The sequence below is a fragment of the Lepisma saccharinum genome, chromosome 2 (assembly GCF_977018435.1).
Source record: "Lepisma saccharinum chromosome 2, izLepSacc3.1, whole genome shotgun sequence".
Taxonomy (NCBI): domain Eukaryota; kingdom Metazoa; phylum Arthropoda; class Insecta; order Zygentoma; family Lepismatidae; genus Lepisma; species Lepisma saccharinum.
Window position 1 is genome coordinate 88,898,281 of NC_139230.1, and position 24,735 is coordinate 88,923,015.

Here is a 24,735-nt window from a genome sequence, read left to right on the forward strand (position 1 = left end):
TTAAAAAAAAAAATTCATCCAAATTTGTTGATTTTCAGTTTGTGAACTTCTGTTAGCATAATCGTTGATATAGATGGACATTATGTAAATAGTTCTCCAGAAACATATGGAGAAATCTTTTTTAAAAAATACCAAAATTATTTCTGGTTTCACTAAATTTCTCTAAATACAAGTGTAATCCAGAGTTGACTATGTTTTTGTTTTTTAGCACAGCGGAAAAAGTGTTTCATTCACAAAACTAAGTACAGTCAACTCTCGCTTCTACGACCCCGGGTATAATGACCCTCTCGAAGTAACGACCCTTTTCCCGGGAACTGTGAAAAATTTAGAAAAAAATAGAAAAATTTGGAAAAAAAAAGTTGAAAAATTGAAGGAAATCGGCCGAAAACTGCATTTTTTCCCCTCCACTCATTCCCTTTACGAGTGCTCTACCGCTCACAATTAGGTCTGAACTAAAAATAGACACCACCACACCATGCTTGAGTCATATCCAATAGCACTTGACCTCTGCCCTCCACCAATGTTACCCTGCACCCGATGGCTGCTACCCAACGTGCCAGGCTTGTTTTGCCACGCTTTGTCTTGGATATGCGAGAAGAGAAGATCGAATGTGCTTGGATGTTATTTTAAATCGACTTGACTTGTTTCCTTGTCCCAAGAGCTGCTGAAAACTCGCGGAGGAGGGGGGGAAATGACTGCTGGACTTGCAGTCTTTGCCAATGTGTATGGCAGGTCAAGATCTTTCATCGATAAATACATCACCTTGAGAGATCAGAGCGCAGGAATGTTCGAAAATACAGATGCATGGTGCCTGGAAGTCTGGCCAATCTGTCCAGCTCTGACCTAGAGTTCAGCAGGTTCCCGTGAGTGAGTAACTTTCGGCCTTGTAGCCAACAACTTCCGGTAACCGCTTTCATTCAAAATGTGTTCTTTGTTCCCTGCAACACTTCATAAAAAGCGAAACTGTTAGAGAAAATCAAAACCACATAGGTGAAGTAAAGATCGTCAACCCGCTTAATGTGTTGTCATCCAGGTTTCCACAAAAGTTTACTTCGATCTTACGTGCATCATAACTCCCGTTTCCCACTTCATATGTTTTCCTAATTGTGTCGATGTCGTAATATCTGCCAAAAAAGTGTTCCGTTGGCTGACTGACTTCTCCCTCTTTTTCTGTCAGCAAACGTAGGGGGTGGGGGGATGCAGATTGTTTCAGCCACGATTTTCTTGCTGATGCCGGCTGATTGCAGGCGAGAGTGGAAAAGGAACCACCCCTCTTCCTTTCCTTTGACGTCTAAAATGGGGCAACCAGTTCTGGATATATTCTTGAAAACGAACAAAAGCCATAGAACATTTTTAAAAAAAGTGACCCTCTACCCTTTCCCCAGCTCATTCTCCGCCACTGGTGTGCACGGCAATGTTGATAATTGCAGATTTCAGTTGTTGTTTTTTTTTATTTATTTATTATTATTTTTTTAATGCTGTTGTCTTCATAGGAAATATTGTCTGTTGCATGGTAAAGCAAGGGTCATTTTTTCCTTCTTTACACTGCTGTTAAAAGTTCAGTCTTCGACAGTTGTGTTATCTTTAAAATGCTGGGACATTTCTCTTCCGCCACCTGTTGCTCGAACTTCCAGCCGGTCTCCTTGTTTTTACGATGCAGCTGGCGCCAGTGTTTTGTCTAGCGTCTGCAAAGCTCTTGCTTGCCGATAACAGCGATGACTCATCCAGCACGAAGAAAAAGGTTATTGTTTTGAATCTTGCAAAGCTGTTTTGATTTGACGATAACGAAATTCGATCTCCAGAAAGGAAAACAAGAGTTAAAATAACTTCATGTTCTGCGCTTTCTGATAAGCAAATCTGTAAATTTGCATCCGCTTTTCTTCAGAACCATTCACCATTCACGTGGAGGAAAAAAAAGTGTTCAATGTACGAATGATTGCTGAGACTGATTAAAGAGACATTATTCAAGGGGAAAACATTTGGAGGGGTGGGTGTTTGACATCGAGAATACTCCTAAATCCAACATTAAATCGTCGATTAACGTGAGAGTAAATAACGATCTACCATTTTGATATGTAAAAATGCGCAGTTCCATAAAGCTTGTTTTCAGTTCATTTTATGCTGATGGGCTAATCGGGACTAAATATACAGTTTAAAGTTAAATTCAATTCCAAACCCGAATGATTATCGACTGCCATGCTGTTTAATGACTTGTCCTAGAATACGCATTGGGTGAAAACAGATCGCAAGTTGTGCATTTCCTTTTTCAAGCTGGATTACAATGCAAGTCAAGGAAGGAGTTTGGACTGCTCCCTTGAATGGGGAAGGATGGTGAATGAAGTTGGTTGAAGCAAAGAAAAGTGACTTTTTTTTACGATGTATTTTACACAGCCGAACCAGAACGAAAATTACAGAGCTTGCCTTTATTTTTTTTTTGTCTGGTACCTAGAGAGGTTGTGTTGTTTCTCCCGAGAGATCTAATCTTACCAGTTAATCTTGTAACAGACAATGCTCCAGTAGACCGGTATAAAATCCAAAATTCATTCTGCCCGATTATCTCCCGACTTTTGCTGGCACCAGTCTGACTGGTGTCAAGATTCTTCGAGTTTCGCTTACAATAAGGGAGAGATTGTTTTTCCTTTCCATTGGTCTCAGTGCAAACAGGTTTCTCATGACCTAGAATTGTAAGAATTTCCTGGAAAAGCAACGACTGTGCACAATTGAAAGAAAGTAACATTATTTTAAATTCTCTTTTGTGAAAACTTTTTTTTCATGTCATGTTCTATTTTCCTTCTCACAACACACAGCCTGTGCATAACAGGTTGTATAACTACCAGGATAAATGGTGTTATCATCTCCTACGCATCTTTGTGTCCGTTTGAGCTCCCTTTAAGCTGAAAATTGATGCAAATTCCAATAACAACCCCTTCGAAATAACGACCCTTTTCCCGGAAACTGTGAAAGGTCGTTGAATCGAGAGTTGACTGTATGTTTTTCAAAGTTTTCTCCTTGAGCATCAAAGAACTACTGCTGGACCACAATGATTGAATTGGTGTAAAAGAAGGTTCATCTGCCCAACAGGATTTTTACCTCCAAGGAAATAATTGGTGATTCTTAATGACTTTAATGCGTAGATAACTGAAATGATAATGATCAAGTCACAGTTCTGAGATATTGCATTAGGTATATTTTGTTCATACTGTTAATTTGTTGAAATGAAGAATGTAAAGTAAGCCCAGTCAACCGGCAGAAATGAAAGAGTGAAAGATTAAAATACTTCGCCAGGATGACATTCTGCCTTTCCAAGTCCTCTCCCCTTTTTTCAAACAGATAACAACAATTTTAGGTGCTTGAGGTTATAAAACTGTCATGTCTTTGGTCACTTGCACTGCATATCACTTATCTCTCCTGTTTCCTATAGTCGGGTGTTGGATTGGTGACCAAGACAAACCATGGGGCTCCTCATCAGTGCAGCATAACTTGTACAACAAATTTTAGGTTGTGGTTACATGGACCATGGTACACTGTTTGCTGTACCGATGGTGTGGATAATACCAACAAACCACCTTACTGACAGTTACTTCTGCATGACTAAGATATCTGGCACGTCTAGGAAAAATAAACACGTGATCCAGTATCCTGATATTGCTACTGCCATGCTACCCGTGCCTCACAATGACGATTTACTTATACCTGTACCCCCTGAAACATGGACAATCGAAGAAGGAAGGAGACCGTGATGAACCTGAACCGGACGTTTCACCGCAGCCAGCGGCCTCTACATCAAAATATCCGGACTATGCACCAGTACATTCTGGCAGTGACATACATTTAATACAGCAGAAAGACTTAAATGGTTTAGCACGGGACTTAAATTTGTCCAAAGAAGCATCTGAACTTCTAGGTTCTACACTTCAGCAATGGCAATTACTTGCCCCTGGTACAAAAATTTCTAAGTTTCGTCACAGGCACCAGCCCTTTGCACAATATTTTGCTATGGAGGAAAATATGTGTTTCTGTACAGACATTACTGGTTTGATGAACAAAATGGATGTTGTATACAATCCAGATGAGTGGCGATTGTTTATAGATTCCTCAAAATTTAGTTTGAAAGCAGTATTGCTTCATAATGGTAATACGTTGTCATCAGTTCCTGTGTTCCATTTTGTCGGTTTGAAAGAAACTCATGAAAATATGTCTGTAATTGTGTGTTATAAAATACGAGGATCATGGTTGGTAGATATGTGGGGACCCGAAAGTGATTGGTTTACTGCTTGGATTATAAAGGGGTTTCACGAAATATTGTTGCTTTATGTCTGTGGGGCAGCTGTGCGAAAGACAAACATTGTGTGGTGCAACAGTGGGAGAAGCAGGAAGAATTTGTTCCAGGAGTATATAACATATAAGCTGAACCACTGGTTCCGCTTCATAAAATTCTTCTTCCTCCCTTGCACATCAAACTCTGGTTGATGAAGAACTTTGTGAAGGCTCTCAACAAAGATGGCGATGAATTTACGTATCTGCAAAATAAGTTTCCTGAGATGCGGTATGCAACATTGAAGGAAGGAATTTTCATCGGCCCTCAAAACACAAAGCTCATTTTAGATGAAACGTTTGAAAATCTTTTAGGAGGAGTTGAGTTTGCAGCTTAGCAGTCCTTTAAAAGTGTTGTACAGGGTCCAGCAGAGGAGTTAGATGGTTTTGAAATGTGAATAATACACTTAATTTTCAAAGGTACAGAAATGTATTACTACAGAAATACAGGTTATTGTATGTCACTTTTATTTACCACGATAGTTCATGTAAAAAAAAAAATAATAATGCCTTAAATTTACTTCTATACACATTCGAGGGCCTTTATTCTTTCCATTTAAATGACCTGCGTAAGATCTTGAGTCAGCGCTTTGTCCGTTTGAACAATTGAAAGAAATTGAAATCAACAATCGGCGATACGGTGAGAAATTGGTGGCCTGCTTAACTGTTTGTCAGCCAAGTAAGCATGGAGCCCTGGAATGTGCAACATCGAGCGATGGTTGTGGAGGGATTCTTCAAAACTGGAGAATCTGTCTTGAAAACGCAGCGCAGCATCTTTTTCAACGTCATTTTCATGTGGCACGCCATGGGCTGTGCCAGGTGGTGACCTATTCATAGCTGATGCTGTCAATCTGAAGTTCTGCACCCACGCGAGGATAGTGTTGCAGCTTGGTACACGCCCATGGCGTGCCACATGCAAATGACGTTGAAAAAGATGCTGCGCTGCGTTTTCAATACAGATTCTCCAGTCTTGAAGAATCCCTCCACAACCATCGCTCGATGTTGCACATTCCAGGGCTCCATGCTTACTTGGCTGACAAACAGTTAAGCAAGCTACCAACTTCTCACTGGATCGCCGATTGTTGATTTCAATTTCTTTCAATTGTTCAAACGGACAAAGCGCTGACTCAAGATCTTACGCAGGTCATTTAAAAGGAAAGGAAAAAGGCCTACGAATGTGTATAGAAGTAAATTGAAGTCATCATTTTTTTTGCATGAACTGTCGTGGTAAATAAAAATGGCATACAATAACCTGTATTTCTGTAGTAATACATTTCTGTACCTTTGAAAATTAGGTGTGTTATTCACATTTCAAAACAATCTAACTCCTCTGCCAGACCCTGTACATAGGTTTCTTGAAAACAGAAAAGCCGAAAATTACAAAACATTGGTCACAAATTTGTTGGAATGCTACAAAAATATGTGCTGCCATATGTCCTTCAAAATTCACTTCCTCCATTCACATATTGACTTTTTTCCTAAAAATCTAGGAGATGTTAGTGATGAACAAGGGGAAAGGTTTCATCAAGACATTTTCATCATGGAGGGAGGTTGTAAGGATTCTGTCATGATGGGGGATTATTGTGGGGTTTCTTATGCGGGAGAGTAAACAGGATTACAATTGGCAGCATTTGTAAGCAAGGTAACAGACATGTTTCGTTACAAGATAAGTTATCAGTGGCATAGATAGGGTTTGGCTAAGGGGGATACAAGTGGTACATTAAATCATGTAATCATCAAAAGTTGGATAGTCCTTGAATCCCAAGGTTCAGAAAAAAATACCTCAAAGGGGGGATTATATCCTCATGTCCCCCTCTTATCTACCCTATTGTTACATATCATTTCATGTATATCAATTGTACATTTGTAAGCTCATTTAACAAGATTGTGGCATGATTTTATGAGTGTGACCATGTGCCAATCTGAGTGCGAGCGTTTTAGTTCACGTATAATATATAATGGTAATACTAAATCTGTTCATATCTTTTGAACCTGACGTGGCAGGACATTCTTATGGTGATTTTCGAAATCAGCGCGATTGTTTCCTTAAGAATCACCTATTTTGACACCGGAGGTATGAAAATATATATATATATATATATATATATATATATATTTTTTGTTGGGCAGTGATTTATTGATTTGGTTTACTTGGCTCGTCTGCTGTTTTTGGCTAATTGCAAAGATGAGGATGAGTGATGATGTAATTAAATTATTGAAGGGACATTCACAAAGAACATCCAAACTCAGACCTAGTATTGTATGCACACTGAGCTAACCATTCCACCATGGAGGCTGGTGGAAGGCTGATGTTAGGAGCAGCCTAGGATACAACTCCCTAATTAACTCTGATAAACTTACTATTCATTTTTCCGCGTATGTTTATTTGGGTTAATTAATTACCTATCTCCGCATAACCGCCAAACTGATATCTTTAGATACAATGTACAACTCCCTAGTTCTTTGCATGTACTGAATCCCGTCTTTTCAAATGCTCTTTAAGAGATAGATACAGATGAGGCCAAGCCAAGACTGTAAAGGGAACAGGGAATGAAGTTGCTGCGGCAAAACTACCATATGCATTATGGCCAGAGATGCTCCTGTTGGATTGTCCGCATAGAATGGAGCACTGTCGTGAAGAATACCGACCTTTGTAGACATTGCTTTAGAATGGTTTGTCATAAACAGTTTTTCAGCAGACCTGAATAATACATGGTATCAATTTTTTAACTCTTTCTCAATGAGATCCACATGAATTACAGGTTCCTTCACACAAGACAACTGCACATCACTACACAGTGATACATCTGTAGTGCATTACATGCATAGTAATGTGTGTTAAAATACATACATCATAAATTCACATGTGAAAGCATGAGCATGCAGTACAGAGAGGTAGCTGAGAGCACAGAAACATTCTTCCATTTTTAGTTGCAGTAACATGACTTTCAGGAGTAGTATACAGACTACTTTTTGTCAGCATTTGGGAAAAATGCAGTCTGAGACTTACATAATGCTAAGGACAGTGTAATGTGATGATGCACTCAAAAGTGTTCAAGTGGCATCAGTAGTTCAAAGAGGGTCGAGAATCCATCGCCAATAATGAAGGTCTCTGGCCAGGAAAAACATTCAGTGTGTAGAGCACTGCACATCTACATCAAACATTTGAGAAAATTGCTACTAGTACTAACGTATCTGTGACTACATGCCAGCATGTTTGGATTGATGTAAACAACCTGAAAAGTGGACAATGGTAACTCTTCCATGATAAAATACCTGCATACTAGTCCATAATCGTCACTGAGTTTATGGTTACACATGGAACGTTTGTGCTGGAACATCCTATCTAATCACCAGACTTATTCCTTTGTGACTACTAATTTTTCCCTGGTATGAAAACACAAATAAAGGGGCATTGTTTTGTGTCATAAACTGAGGTGAAAGTAGGAGGCATGATGGGAGGTTGCAAACATGGCTTCCAGCACTGCTTCCAACAGCTTTATCATCACTGGCAAAAGTGTATCATCCCCCATGTGGATTAGCTTCAAGGTGGTTGCGAATCAGTGATTTGAAGTCATCCCAATGAACAGAGTCTCCAAACATTGGGATTGTACCTTGTATATGCACCATTTAGTACATCCAAAAAGTGGCATGTTCTTGAATCCACCCACATTGTACACATGCTCAACAAACAAGTCATTAACCTTTACTTTCCAAATGGTCTGTCTATGAGTGTTCCATCCAGAATATAGCCCAAGTTGCCCAATGGAACACTCATGGACCATCATGCTAATTGAACAATTCATGTGCTTTTAGGGCCTTCATACTTGTATGTGAGGTTGTAAACGCTGACAGATGTTCAGATAAAACTTTGAAATGTCATATGGAAGAAAACCCACCCACCCAGTACCCACCTCCCCCCTTTCCCTTCCTTCCCTGTCACGTTTTCCATGCATTGTTTCGGCAGCTGGGAAATAAATGTAACGCAATATATGAGACTTACGAGCTTGTTTTCTGTGTCCCAGCATGGATAATCGGAGCTGTCTTTCGTCAGCGTCTTGGGTGATGTGTTTCAAGGCCTAAGTTGGTGACGAGAGGTTAAAAATAGAACAAGGGATGCCAAAATGCATGGTCACACCTGACTGCAACAAAAGAAAGAGCATTCTGGAAAGGAAATGTGGTGCTCTCCTGTCTTTGTTGATGAAATTCTGCCTGCCTCCCCTTCCCCTCCCACGTACCCAATAGCATCTTTGTGAGTCACACACATTGAGGCAGGTCAGAAACGATTCTTTAGCAGCAGTTGAAACTTGTGTGTCTGTGTGCTCAGCAGTTTGTGGCATTGTTCGTGGTTCATTGCACGTTGGCTGATTGGGCTTGTTTTTATTTTGGTAAGTCCTTGCATCTTTTGTTCTGCCACTTTCTTCCGTTCATTCAGGTCTTGGATCAAACATGTCCGGAAAAGAGCGAATGAGCGAGAGGGAGATATGTGATTTCCTAGACAACACGGATGACGAAGATGAGACTGTAGGACTACCAGCAGTTTGTGGACAATAGTCATCCATCCAGGGTAGAGCCCCCCCCCCCCCCCCCCATCACCCTTGGTGAACTTTTCCTTTTCTTTGACCTCTGGCTATACTTTGGACACAATAGACATGACTACATAGCATCTTACTGGCAGTAAAACCTTTTCATACCCCCCTGCCCTGGTCATCAAACTAAGTAGGAGAGTGCAAGGAATTGGCCATAAATTGTTTATGAACAATTACTTCACCTCCACCGACCTTTTTGATGATCTCGCAACAAAGCACGTGCGATGTTGTGGGACTGTCCATAAGAATCGGCGTTCCATGCCCATTGACTTCAAGACAAGCAAGACAAAACGTGGTGACCTGGACGTACGTACAAAGGGAGACTTGACAGCTGTACGGTGGTGCGACAAACGTGATGTCCTTGTGCTGACGAATTACCACAACCCCCCCGCACAAGGAAACTTTGGTGATGACCACAGTAACCCATTAAAACCCCAAATTATACTTGACTATAATAGACATATAGGTTACGTGGACAAAGCTCACAGGATGACATGTACCTATCTGACAGGCAGACGGACAATCAAGTGGACGAACAAACTCGTTTTTCTATCTTGTAAACCAGTCTTCTTCTATCTTGTAAACCAGTCCATCCTGAATGCTCACATCCTCCTCAAACACTTCTCCCAAAATCACTCACATCGTGATTTCCGGATAAGTTTAATCGAGGACCTGGCTAAACTGGGGAAAGCGGAGCAAGCTGGCCCTTCTAGGACTTTGCCTGGTGCCGATCTCGCACCACCTCTCAAGTTGGTGAGAAGAGAAGCTTCGGCTAACAGGCATTGGCCTAAATTGACCACGTCTGGCAAAAGGTGCAAGGTTTGTTAGCGAAACAAGAAAACAAAGAGAACATCCTATGAGTGCAGAGTTTGCAAAGTTGCACTGTGTCTATACCCTTGCTTCAAGGCTTTTCACGTGGGCGACTAAGTGGTGAGTACATATATTACATAATAATAGTTATTTTGCTGTGCAACATTATTTACCATCTCTCTCTTTCCTACTGTTTGCTTGCATATGTAACCCAATGGGATATTTTTTGACATTGTATTGTTGCAAATATTGCGTCATTCTAAACTTTCTATGAGAGCAGAGACCATGAAACAAGTTTCACTTTTTTGCAAAAGGTCTTTCTTTGAAAATAATGCAAAAGTTTGCACCCTTTTCCCAAAATAGCAGGAGAAGAGGGGGCAAATGCCAGATTTTAATTTTTTTTCATCGAAATTTGGGGACTTAGACCCTCCCAACCCCCCTTTACTTGGGCATTCTGAATTGTATACGGTCACGTGCTCCGATGTTTTTGCTTACAAACAAAATTTACCCAAAGTAGATTGCTCAAATAGTCTGAGATATAACGTTTTTCTGAAATAAGGGTGAAAATTTAAAAATCACGTGCAAAGGCTGCGGCCAGAGAGGGGTACTTTCGAAAACCAGCTCGGGAGTCTAAAGGTAAATGTGCCACTTTGTGGAACCACCTTCAGAGAAACTCAGCTGAAGAAAATAAACATGCTTGCAGTCGAGCCAAAACACACAGAATGCAAGAATACGTCCACCTATCGAGGGTGAATGGTGCCACTAATTTCCTTCAAAATTCATGTACCGCACAGCTGAAACAGGGTGGCTACTCTAGGAACATGGTAAACTTCAAGTATAATTAGCAGTTTTTAAGGCAAACTTTCCAAAAATTCAAGCAGATGTTTTCTCTATTTCAACCTTACGTATTACCGCCTCTCAACATCCACACACAAATATCTTAATAATATAAAGGGTCTATGTGATTCCAACATACAAAAATTCTAATTTAATTAAACGGTATACGTAATATAATTAAAATATTTAATTTAAGGTTCTGAGTCTCTACTGACAATCAGAGGTGCAACCACAAAGTTTTGTCTGGGCAGGGGGGGGGGGCAAATCCCAGGATAAATGTACTAATACTAATAATTATTATAATAGTGTTAATAATAATGTTCTTATAACATTATTATTATTATTATTATTATTATTGATTTGTTTTATTTTATTTCGCTTCTTGTGCCATTTTTGGCAAATTTGCGAAGATGGGGATGAGTGACGATATGATGAAATTAATGAATGGACACTCACAAACATCCATGCCCAAGCTGGGATTCGAACCAGAGACTAACATTATTATTATTATCATTAGTTGTAGTAGTAGTAGTAGTAGTAGTAGTATCAAAAAGTTATTATTCTCGTTAATCATGCAAAAAAATAGTACAAGTTGGTGCTAAAGCATGTGTGTTCAAACAAACAATTTGAATTATTTTTTCAACATGTTCAATTTCACATTAATAATGGAAAACAAGCACACAAACTATTTTTGAGACAGAAAATGCTTGGTAAATACATTCCAAATATAATTCTTTTTTACATTAACATGTATAACTTTCATGCACGATATGAGTTTCACATATATGCAACATGGAGCGACATGGACACTAAATTGTGTACGTATTCAAAGTTTCTTTAATACATATCATATTCAACATATATTATTGAAATACATTACACAACAAATTCATCCATCCCGCAATAAACCAACAGCAAAAATTACATAAATTGTCTCTCAAATGTGCACGCTCCCTTTCCTCAAAACAATTGTACATACATTTAAAACAAAATCAATTAAGACAAGTCTTTTTTCTCTGTCTGATAATTTACAATACAATGCATTACAGAGAACAATGAAAGAATACAAGCAAAGCGAGCAAGAACATTTTTGGATCTAATTTTTTGCAGGCTGAAATCAATATTGATTTAATAGAATGCAAATAATTTCATGGGACGCCAATGCATAGTCTTTTTTACCATTTTGTGCCTCCCTGAATGTGTAGTGGTAACATCGTCCACTTGTGATCAAGAGGTCCCAGGTTGGATAGCCGGTGAAGGCACATGGCACAGTGATTCGGATCCCACTTTAAATTGTAGGTCCAGTCCCAGTTAGCCTTTTTGCATAAAGTGGACTTAAAACCACAATCAATCAATCAATTTTACAACTTTTTTCATTTGTATCATTCCGTGCCCAGGGGTGGCACAATTATAAACTTGATAAGACTAAGGAAATTTTATTTGCATAAAATGTGAAGTTCTGGGTGGTAATTGACCCCAGCAGGTACAGTTGGCCATCAGTGTTTGGCCCCATTGCCCACTCCAACTCATTTCTGTCCAAGGTTGGGGGGCAATGCTTCCTGTCCCCTCCCCCCCAGTTGCATCCGGCACCTTTTCAAACTTCCCGTGTGTGTAAAATAAAAAAAAAATAAAAAAAATATTGTAGCTGAAAAACGTACAGATGAAATTGGTTTTGTTTCCTTTCTTAAAGACAGCTTTTAGCGGAGGTAAAATTTATTCATTGTGCCTCATAATAATTAGTATTAAAGGAAAAGATGCAGTGGTTGAGCAGTTACCTTTCATCTTAAATTTTTATCTTTATAAAAAAATACGGAAACAAAAGGCTTTTTCAAACAATGTTTGGTTTGTAATTTGTAAATATGGGCGAAGGTTTAAATATGGGTTTTGGAGTTATCCTGGGTGCTGCGGTCTGGCAGAGGCTATGGGAGCTGGTTATCTGTCAAGGACAAAGGTTGGGGTGCAAATTCGCAAGAGAAAGAGGTGGTTAGGTTTGGCCTTTGAGACACTTATAGATTTGCGACCTCCGAAAACCTTTTGCAGGTATGTTTTAACTCAGCGTTTTCTGAATTCTCATCTGATTTGTATAGGTTATGATTAGAGCCCGGAAGTTCAGGCATTTATTTTCATTAAAATAGGCAGGCAAAAAGGCATTTATAATGTGGTAAATAGGCACTAAAAATGAAAAAAAAAAGGCAAAATAAACCGAAAAAAGGCACATTTAGAAGTCGCTTACTTTTATCTGTAATTTCTGGCAAAATGTTAAAATCTAAATTGGGAAGAGCATTTCAATTTTCTCAGTCTTGATTGCACATAACTACAAGGTGCTTTTTAAGTTCTCAACATTCATTGATAGTCGTCTGTCAGAGAGAATGTTTTTCATAATAGAAAATGATCTTTCTACTTCGACAGAAGTTATTGGAGCATACATACAGGGTGGTGCAAAATTCCGTTTACAACGCGGAGGAGGTGATTCGACAAGTAAAAACAAGGAAAAAATGTCATGTGAAAAAATGTCGAAATCGGCACCGTTTTCGAGTAACAGGCTTGCGAAAATCGCCTCACACCGTGTGTAAAGCATAATAACTCAAGAAGGAAGAAAGATATCAATGTCGGATTAAAAGAATACAAAGAAAGTCGTGCCTGACGAATACAATGGTGCAGCAATTGAGGCCCAGTGTAAATTGCGCAAGGGGACTCTCAAAGAAAGTGGGGAATCCCCTGATGGAAAATATAGGAAATTTACTACTATTTTCTACATAATGTTAAGATCGGAATATAGGCAGTATAAAATGACGACGTATGTCCACATGTCCCACTACTGCTGGGACACCGTCCCACACCCAGGAAATAGGAAAATAACTGCAAATCTCGTGTTGTACACGGTTCACATTGCGGTACGAAGAAGAAAAGAAACCAATTTGTCGCATGTCCCACTACTGCTGGGACACCATCCCAAATGGAAAAAATACGGGAAAATCATAAAAAAACGTTTTCAATCCCTTAATGTTGACACACTACTTTGCAGTACGAAAAACAAAAGTTAAACAATGGCCACATGTCGTCAGGCTGTACATACTACAAGAGAGCTCCCCAAAGAAAGTGGGTAATCCTCGAATGAATGAAGACTGAGAATTGCGAGAAAACGCACACAATGGCATGTAACATTTCCAGGCACAGCACATCTTGAAGGGATTCCATTGGGAAGCGCACAACCTCCGCACATGCAGATCGATGGTATGAAGTACAACGATCCCCAGCATCTTTACTCGAACCTTTCACTAAAGGACACTATGCGGTGCTGATAGGGGCTCACAAACACCAGTATACTCAGAGACGTTATTGAAAATGTCCGCCATTGACTCCAAGACAAAGATGGCATCGATTGTCTGGTACGCGCAAATACCGCTGGCATGTCATCAATTGTCCCAGCACCGGCACTAACACGGGCAACGAGGTCCTCAGCACTTTCCACAGGGGTTTCATACACGAGCCTTTTCATATCTCTCCACACAAAGAAATCCAGTGGTGTGAGGTCGTTGGAACGAGGTGGCCACGTTAAAGGTCCACCCCTGACAATCCAACGATCGCCGAGAATATCGTTGAGTAAGGCCCTGGCTCCCCTGTCGAAATGTGTGAGGGCGCCGTCTTGTTGAAACCAGATACGTTGTCTACCTGCCAGTGGCACGTTTTCCAACAGTTCAGGTAATACGTCATGTAGAATCACCCGATAATTCCCACCACATAAAGTAAAGGGAAAATGTACTTGCCTATCAAGTGGTCACCTGCTACGCCACACCACATATTCACTGCGAACCTATGTTGATGATGGCACACAATGATTGCATGCGGATTGTCCATATCCCAGACGTGGCTGTTGTGGCTATTGAACATGCCGTCCCTGGTGAACATTGCCTCATCGGTCCACAAAACTGTTGTTGGGAAATCTGGAATGGCAAGAGTTTGTTGCACGTACCATTGGCAGAAATCCATGCGTAGGGGAAAGTCCGTGGGCAGTATGCGGTGCACCTTATGCAATTTGTATGGGTGCAATCCCTCCTCCTGAAGAACGCGGAACACATTGCTTTGGTGGGTTTGTTGCGTACGAGCAATGACACTTGTGCTGGTGCCAGGACGGTCTCGTATCGCATCCAACACGTCCTATTCAAATTGCACAGTGCGCACAGTGCGGGGTCTTCCACAATCCCATCTACGGGGTAGTAGAGATCCAGTTTCACGCAGTCGAGCATCAAGTCTCTGAAAGAGTGCATGTGCTGGTAACCGCCTATTGGGAAAACGTTCGTGATACGAACGCCGTGCTTCACGGCTGTTTCGGTTTGCCTCTCCATAAACGAGATGCATATCAGCAAGCTCGTGGGTAGAGTTTTTCACCATTGACGTGTTCGAGAACTGCCCAGCAACAGGGGCACTTTCCCTCCGAGTGACGGATCACAACTACCGTGATTAGCACCCACGTAATGTCACACAGGTGTCCACGCAGTTGTTGCAAACCGAGAAAGAACACAAGAATACGTACTCTACATACAATATTCCTTGGTGCAATTCAACCACACACACACGCCAGACTAAACTCCACGCTGCGACACACAGAACAGAGAGGAAGAACAACGGTCGACTACACTTTCTACGTAGTATCCACCAACGCTAATACGTAACAGGTGACCTACACTCCCAGCGCCTCTAGTGGGGCTTTCTGTACCAATTAACTGAAATCAATCTCAGCATAATCTGACGGCATAGCGTCATTTTCGGGTGAATTTCCTATTTCCCGAGTGTGGGACGGTGTCCCAGCAGTAGTGGGACATGTGGACATACGTCGTCATTTTTTACTACCTACATTCCGATCTCAACATTATGTAGAAAATAGTAGAAAATTACCAGTATTTTACATCAGGGGATTCCCCACTTTCTTTGAGAGTCCCCTTGCGCAATTTACACTGGGCCTCAATTGCTTCACCATTGTATTCGTCAGGTACGAATTTCTTTGTATTCTTTTAATTCGACATTGATATCTTTCTTCCTTCTTGAGTTATTGTGCTTTACACACGGTGTGAGGCGATTTTCGCACGCCTGTTACTCGAAAACGGTGCCGATTTCGACATTTTTTCACATGGCATTTTTTCCTTGTTTTTACTTGTCGAATCACCTCCTCCGCGTTGTAAACGGAATTTTGCACCACCCTGTATAACAAGCTAATGTAGCTGGACTCATTTCGGTAACAGCATTTTCACCTTTTAGAATATCACAAATTGTTTTCAATTGTTTCAAGTCCTCATTTGCACTCACTACCCGTTAGCATTTATCCGGAACAGCTCACCCCTTTTCTCCTGGCACTTCCATCATCTGCTGCATAGATTCCTCGAACATTTTCATGGATGCTATAATTGTAATTGTCTCTGGCAATGCACCATAATGTGCAAAAGTAAACTTGAATAGCACAGTAGTTTTTTCACTTCACGAATTGAAGCCGCTTCATTTTCTGGAAGAGCATCGATCACCTCACTGATTTTTTTAAGGTTGTTAGCATAATATATAGCTGCTGATATCCAGGTTCCCTATCTCGTCAAGACTGGTTGCTGAGGTAAACTAAGCTCCATCGCAACTTCCTGAAATTTTCGGGTTCGAGAGGGAGATTTCAGAAATATTTTCTTTGTGTTCGAAATCAACCTGTCCACTTCAGCAGTCAATCATGCACAAGAAATGTTAACCGAAAGGCAATATCCTGACTCAGCATGAAATACTTTTTTCTCACACTTTTCTCCTTCAGCAATGTTGAAACATGCGTGAGTTCAATATTACTTAAATAAGGTGAAAATTATTCACATAATAAACGTAAGAAAAATAAATGTCAACAACGTTTCTTGGGAGAAAAATAATTTATATACACACTTTTTTTAAAAAAATGTCAAATTTCATTGAAAAAGGCAAAAAAAGGCATTATAATTAAAAATAGGAAGGTGTTCCAAATAGGCAAAATAGGCAAAATGAAAAGGCTTCCAAAACATTCGAAACAACATAAGAAACGTATATCCGGAAAATTTTTATCAATATAAGCAGTAGATAAAAAGAGGCATTTTGCCAAACTTCCGGGCTCTAGTTATATTATTAGCGGTACATAAAACAAATGTGGGCTTTTATAATGTCCTGATTTGTTTGTGAAATATGTACCACAGAGAGCAAAAATAAATTGAAGAAGAAAAATAGTGTGATGGTCTAAATATGGGCTATGACATGAGGTCTAAAGCTGAGATCACATTTCCACCAAATATTTGGATGTTTTTCTTAATTTCGATTTTTCCCATTCCACGTGATTTTCAAAACAACAGATTATTCATAAACATGAATTTTATAATGTTTTAGCGATAATTTTTTTTAAATTTTAATTGCTTTTTGTGATATTGCCACTAGCAGCAAATATTTAGACCACAATTTTGAAATACATCATTTTACCATTTTTTGGAAATTGCTTTTTCTTTAAAAAAATGGAGACCTTCTATGGATGGCGCTAGAAGCAAGGGTTGGTTCACAGTCTCAACTGTTATGTCAGTGTGTTGCCAGGACAGTACCTGTCAAAATGCCATGGATGTGCAACCGAGTGCGAGTAATCATGATATTGGGTTTGTGTAGTAAACAAGTCAAATTTCAAACCAAATAAGGAGCATGTGCGGCATGTCCTGCTTTTCTAGTTCAATCAAAAGAAAAAACGTGAGTGAAAGCCATCGTATCCTTGTGGAAACGTATGGTGACAATGTCCTAATGCAAGACGCATGTGTGCATTGGTTTTGACGATTCAAAAGTGGTGATTTCAACTTGAAAGACAAAGATCGCCCGGGCAAGCTGAAAAAATTCAAAGACGCAAAATTGCAAGCACTGTTGGATGAAGATGATACGGAAATGCAACAACCACTGGCAGAGAAGTTAAATGATGGTCGCCAAACCATATCTGATCGTCTTCATCCCATGGGAAAGATCCAGATTGGGCGACAAGACACGGAAAAGTGATTTTGCAGCACGACAACACCTTATCACACATAGCAAAAGGCGTCAGACACACCAGTTCTGCACTTGTCTGGGAATTCTTGCCCCACCCGCCATATGCACCAGACTTAGCCCCTTCGAACTACCACTTGTTTTAATCAATGTCTCACTCACTTTCCCAGCAACACTTCAACAATTACGAAGATGTCAAACAATGGCTTGCTGACTGGATCACCTCAAAATGTGAACGATTTCTCAGGAAGGGCATCCACAATTTGACGGACATATGGGCAAAATGTATAGCTAGCGATGGCGCATACTTTCAATAAAGCATTTGTTACCTTTCTCACCACATACACTTGTTTTCTTTCGGATCAATTAAGAATTATTAACCTGCACACCTGGTACATTTGAGTACATATTTCATAGATATGCATTTTAAAGGCAGGTGCTTGATATATTATTGTTTTTTCTCCGAAAATGACAAAATTAAAAGGGGGGCCAATATTTAGACCTTTTCCTCTACTAATGAATAGGGGCATGCATATTTCGTTTTTGACGAAAAACAAAAAGTCAAAACACACACTGCAGTGTTAATTTTTCATGTTTTTGAAAGGCATGAAATGCTACCTTAATGCGAAATGAACTGCAAAATGAAAAATAAACTCTTAAACACGAAATTTGGGGTTTGTTTACCGATGCGACACCTTCTGAAATCTGAATTATCCTGTGAGGTATGCAATTCACGGAAAATTGATTAATTCCGCTGTTAATATTGGAGAATAAAAATGGGCTCCTTTACACAGAAATAAACTTAATGCCTTGATAACTACATAAATATGCTATTAGAAGTGAAACGTTAATTTTGTGAAGTAAGTATAATTTTTAAGTCAAAATTTAAGGTTATATTCACAATTTTAAAACCAAAATGTATTTTCATATACCACTTTTCATCCAATTTTTCACCACTATAACACCGAAATTTTATTTTATTTACTGCTTTTGAACCCAAAATGGATTGTTTTTGTACAGAAATTTGCTTTTTTATTTACCAAAATTATGTGCCTCTACTAATGAACAAAAAAACAGAACTGAAATATAATGTATACTAGTTATCAAGAAATGGCACATTAATTGCTGTCGTGTGCTACCACATGGTCCAGGCAAATTTGTGGAATTTAAAAATTTTAAGATGCAGTAGTTTAGAAGTTATAGCATAGCCATTTTTTTTTAATCTATCTTATAATAATATGGGGCTAATGAAGGAAAAACAACAGCTTTTTCAAACTTCACTTGTTCATAATAGTTAACGATGGATATATTCTTTTGTAATTCGAGTATGTCATACCTTCATATGTACACTAACTATAAAAAAAAGACAGAACTGAAATATCATGTACAGTTTTCAAGAAATAATGCATTAATTACTACTGTGCCCTGCTGGTTGAAATCAACTATCTGGACACTAAAGGCTAATTGTTTATGTAAATGAAACATATGGTTTCATTACGAAACTACATGCTTTTATATCTGATCAGAACATTATCAGAATTGGTATATTTTTAATAACAATAATAATAATAATAATAATGTAACTACATTCTATTTAGGTCTAGGATATCTCTGAATCACAATGCTTACAGCTCTATTTTGGGATCTTATTTCCTCCTGCAATTGGACAATTATTTCATTGGCCTTCACTAAATCAAAACCAAGACTACGAATTTCCTCAGCTTTAGAGACAACCTCATGTTCACAAGAAGACAACTTTTCTTCCAGCTTTACCTGAAAAAGAAAAATGCCATTATTCCTTTATCTAAATTTCATCAGCTTACTTCAAGGAAATAGATTCTTAACCTTTTAACATAAAAGCCCGAGTATACTTGGGTTTTTAATTTCCACGATAATATAATATCCCGAGTATATTCGGGGTAACTTCTTTTTATCCGTACACATTTTAAAAGGATGATTAAACTCGTTTTTCTATGTTTCTGCTAGATAGTACTGTTGAAATTGTTTTTTGTTTTTTTTGTCTTTCCGGTAGATGTCACTAATCTCCTTGTTTTGACGTTTATTTTTGTCTACGGTGTAGGTGTGAGAAAGTCAGTTCAGGTGCCTTTGTGTTCTTCCGTGTTTCTTGGCGGTATTCTTCTTCTTTTGTGAAAATTGAGAGTGAAGAAGAGCTTGATATTGAGTTTAGTGGTTCAGATAGCTCTGAAGAAAGTTCAGAAGAAAGTGATGTGTCAGATTCATCGGAAACTGACTTTGTAAGTGCCAGACAGGGGTGTGAAATACTTCTGGACAACTCCCAACTTGCCGACCACGCTTTACTTTCACAGGTAAACCCGAAGTGAATTTCGAGCCACATATTGAGGATGTTATGCACTACTTTTGTCAGTTTATTGATGATGATTTTGTAGGAATTTTGGTGACTGAAACTAACAGATATGCAAGGCAGACACTGGCTTGAGAATGGAAAGTCACAACAATGGACGAAATGTGTATTTTTATTTCACTCATACTGTTACAGAGTATTGTAAAGAAACCTACCTATCAAATGTACTGGACTAAGAATTCAATTTTAGCTACACCAATTTTTCGACAAATTTTGCCATTTCATAGATTTGTGAATTTGAAAAGAAATCTGCATTTCTCTGATAATAGTACATATGACGCTGAGAGTCATCCTCAACCAAAACTGAATAAAATATGGCCAATTTTGGATCACTTATCTAGCATATTTAAATCTGCTTGTACTCCAGAACAAGATGTGACAATTGATGAAAGTCTGATGTTATGCAAAGAACGGTTGGGATGGGTACAATATATACCTATGAAACGAGCCAGATTTGGCATCTAGTTATTCATGCTGTGTGAATCGGCAACTGGATATGTCTGGTCCCTAATAATAAACACAGGCGCTGGCACTAAATTTCATGAGGACTATAAAGATTTACCCATGCCATTACAAGTTGTCATGACACTCATCAAACCCCTGCTGAATATGGGGTACTGCCTAATTGTAGACAACTACTACAGTTCTCCCCAGCTTGCCAACATTTTGATATCTAATAGAACAGATGTGTATGGCACCGTGCGTCCCACAAGAAAAAATATGCCTCCATCGTTTCAAATGATAAAACTGAAGAAAGGCAAGACTGTATCATTCCAATGAAGTAAACTTGCACTAAAGTGGAAAGACAAAAGAGATGTCTCGATGTTATCCAGTTTCCACAGTGCAGAAATGGAAACATGCAGACAAAGGAACAAAGATGTTGTGAAGCCTGTGGTCGTGTTTGCATATAATGATACAATGGGAGGTGTTGATAGGGTAGATCAGTACATTTCAAACAATTCATTGCCACAAAAGCGAGGTAAAAAAATATTATAAGAAAATATTTTTCCACCTCTTAGAACTAGCTGTGTGGAATGCCTTTGCACTCTACAGAAAACATGGAGGACGGAAGAGTGCCCTTGACTTTCGAGTCGCTGTCATTGAGAAAGTGGTTGCTCATCATCCAAGAGAAGAATTTTCGCCGAAAGCAGCTGGTTGCCCCTCAGCAACGGCAACACCAATGCGACTTCTTGGTCGCCATTCTCCTTCAGTGATTCCTCCAACTGAGAAGAAGCAAAATCCTACAGAAATGTGCAGAACGTGCAGCAGTGTGCGTGATGCTAGAGGGAAAAGGGCTAGAAGAGAATCCAGATACATGTGTGAGGAATGCTTTGCTTTGTGCATCAATCCATGTTTCAGGGCTTATCACACAGCCAGTAACATATAAACAATGTACCTCACATTTAGTGGGTACACTTATACACGTTTTAGGACTAATGAAAAAGTCCCTATAATATAAACAATTGTTTTCAAGTTCACTAATTAGTGTTTCAGTGCTATTTTGTGTTTATTTTGATTATTAAAATAACTTATCTTGATTTTTTAACAAGTTCTATTGGTAATATTTTACTCATTGATAGCAAGAGTATACCCGGGATTTTATTTTAGGGGCTTTTCAGACGTATGTATCTCATTGTTGACTTGTCAACAATCAACATTATTATAACCATTTATAATGTTCTTAACTGATTATTTCAACCGAGTAATAAAAAAATTACATTAAAATCGAAACAATTTTTTTTAAAAAAAATCTGTATGTTAAGAAGTTAAAGTACATGAATATTATTATGAGAACTTATTTTTGTTGAGAAAATTGTTATTACATTTTTTTCCATTATGCAAGCAATAAAATATTTATGAAGACCTATGTGATTTCAGCCATCTTCATTCTAAAATTTCTATACAGTAAATGGGACATGTCATAAGACAATCTATATGATTTACTTTTATTAACAAATTTATCATTTGAATCATCATAGTCTGCAAAACCAAGGGTTGCCAGATATGCTACTTTTAAACAATTATTTCACAATCTGCTTTGATGGCTCGTAAAATTTTGTACAGGATATCAATTTGTGCTCCATTTTGGCTACTGACACTTTAGAAATAAATTTTCCAGCCTCGAAACAAAATTGATCTAAAAGGAGTGAACAACGAAAATTAAAATCTGCTGGTGTCTTTGGGTATGCATCTTAAAAATTGTATAATTGTAAAATGCCTAAAGATGTATTCGGTAGGAAAATGAAGAACATGAAAACATAGATTTCATGAAAATTAAATACTCCAAAAATCTCAGATTGCTCAAATTCCTGCAAAAATCAAGGGTGACAACATATGATTCATGTTAACTCAGTTCTATTTGTAAATTAACCTTTTGGTGCCCAAGGCCATTTTCACATGTAACCCCCTTGATGCCCAAGCTGATTTTGAGCAAAATGCAGAGTTTCAATTAAATGAGTGTAGATCAGAGGCTAATTGCCCTAGAGAGATGAGTGATACACCATTGTACGTGGAATGAACCAGAGATTCAGACTATATAAAATTTAAGCAAATTCGGCGTACATGTGGCGGGGGGGGGGGGGGGAGGAGGCTAACTCCCAAAATTCCAAAAATTTTGGGAAAAAAATTGGTTCCCCCACCCTCCCCTCAAGAAAAAAGTACATGACAGTGTCAACATGCACATGGAAATGATCGCTGACATGTAAGGAACACAAAAATATTTGCATTATTATCATATGACCAACTTGAGTTGAGTTGTACCCCCAAAAGGAATGGTCGGCACGCCACTGATTCAAGTTTCAAAATGCAGCGGTACCTTGAAATGACTTTAGCTCAGAGACTATTTGCCCTGGAGATATGAACGATATACTGTTGTATGCAGAATGAATCACAGATTCAGACAATATATAATTTATGCACATTTGGCATATATATGGAGGGGGAAAGGGGGGAAATCCCCTGAAAATACTTTTTTTTAAAAAATGGGGTTTCTCCCACCCCCGCCCCCTGAAGAAAAGGATATGAAAAGTTCAAAATGCACATAGAAATTATCGCTGGCATGTAAGAAACAGAAAAATATTTGCATCATTGCCGTATGACCAATGTAACGCGAGTTGTACCCCTGAAACAAAAGGCTTGTACGCCACTGTCTCAAGCTTCAGAATTGAGCGAAATGCAGAGTTACATTGAATTGACTACAGCTCAGAAACTAAATGTCCTAGAGATATGAAAGATATACCATTGTACGCAGAATGAATCACAAATTCAGACAATATATAATTTATGCACATTCGGCGTACATATGGAAAGGGAAAGGGGGGAAATTGCCTCAAAAATACTTTTCTTAAAAAAAAAATGGTGTTCCCCCCCCGAAAAAAATGTCAAAATGCAAAATTTATGCAAATTTGCAAATATATGGAGGGGGAAGGGAAATCCCCAAAAATTACTTTAAAAAATTGTCACTTCAACCAAAAAATGTCCTCGCACTTGGGCACAAAATGACACCTACGCACAACATTCACGGACGAAAAGCTAGAATGCTGTGAAAAATGAGCGCCGATTCTTGCAGCTGCTTGAAATTCTATTTTTAGACAATGCAGGGTAACTCCTGTTGCAACTTGTGGACACTTGTGCTAAAAAAAACAAAGGTTTCCTTCAGCACACTTCGAAATTCCATATTCACAACGCAGATTCAACAACCAGTCTTCCCCCTCCCCCCACCCCCCATCCCCTGCTTGTGCCCTCACGGAAAACTTTCATTTTGACATCGGATACTGAAAAACAAGCTTCCATCGAATGCAGTTAACAGGAGGGAGTGAAAAGCTTTAGAACAACAAAGCCCGTCTTCCTTTGTCGGCAAAAATTTGACCTTGAAAAGAGACGCAAAAGAGAAGTTCCTTTTCCCGCCTTTTCCCCTCTATTTTCATGAAGACAAAAAAATGCAAAAAAACATTTCTGTTAAATACATGTGTTAGGAACAATATAAAAAAAATCGAAATTCTAGCCAACAATAGAAAAGTTATAACGTAAAAACTACGACCTTGACACAGCATCTCGATTGAGATGCTTGGTACTGGGAGGGTTACATTTGGGTATCTCGATCGAGACACTTGGGTCCCGAAAGGTTAACTGAGATATCTTAACCTAATTTTGGAGAGAGTATAAGAGTTTGGGTCTGAAGAAATATCAGACTGACTTGCAAAGCAACTTCTTTACTTATGTACAAAATTTTCAAAAATATAAAAATCTGTTCGTAAAGTATATTTACTTGCAAAAGGTTGAGCTAAAATAATTGATGTAATATAGTATTCCAACAAGCATGTTTGGGAACTTTTTGCTCAACCAACTTAATTGAACCTCTAAAATTAATTTAGCAGATAAAATGAGTAACTCATTTACATGTATTCATTAATATTTCTTGAGAAAACAATGTTTCTAGCTGCAAGCAATGCAAGGAGCAAGTTTAGCAGCAATTATTTACAAAGGAAAAGCAACAATCAAACTGCTTCGAAACTCACTCAAGGCGACCGATCCAAATAACAGCTCTAAGCAAGTGAAATTAGTTGGTTTCAGCAGGAAATAAAAGTGGAAATGGACTTAGGTCTTCGCTTCAAATGTTAATAATTTTATTTAAAAAATCAGATAGGAGATATTGCATTTTACATAGAAGTACATCATGTAATTACACTTCTTCATACAAAAAAAATTACAATTTTTACCCAAATTTGGACTTCTTTTAGTACCTATACTCATAAATCTAGCTTCACAATACATAGAAATTACAAATATCTTACA

The 24,735-nt window shown here is 38.7% G+C and overlaps 1 protein-coding gene across 2 annotated transcripts in view; it reads right to left on the reverse strand.

The window, feature by feature from the left end:
• LOC145984463 (uncharacterized) overlaps positions 1-24,735 on the reverse strand; it is a 189,249-nt gene that overhangs the window by 12,680 nt on the left and 151,834 nt on the right. For both annotated transcript variants that reach the window (XM_083118122.1, XM_083118123.1), the window contains exon 8: positions 19,188-19,331. In XM_083118122.1, coding sequence (XP_082974248.1) covers positions 19,188-19,331 — 144 coding nt within the window. The remainder of the gene's footprint in view (positions 1-19,187; positions 19,332-24,735) is intronic.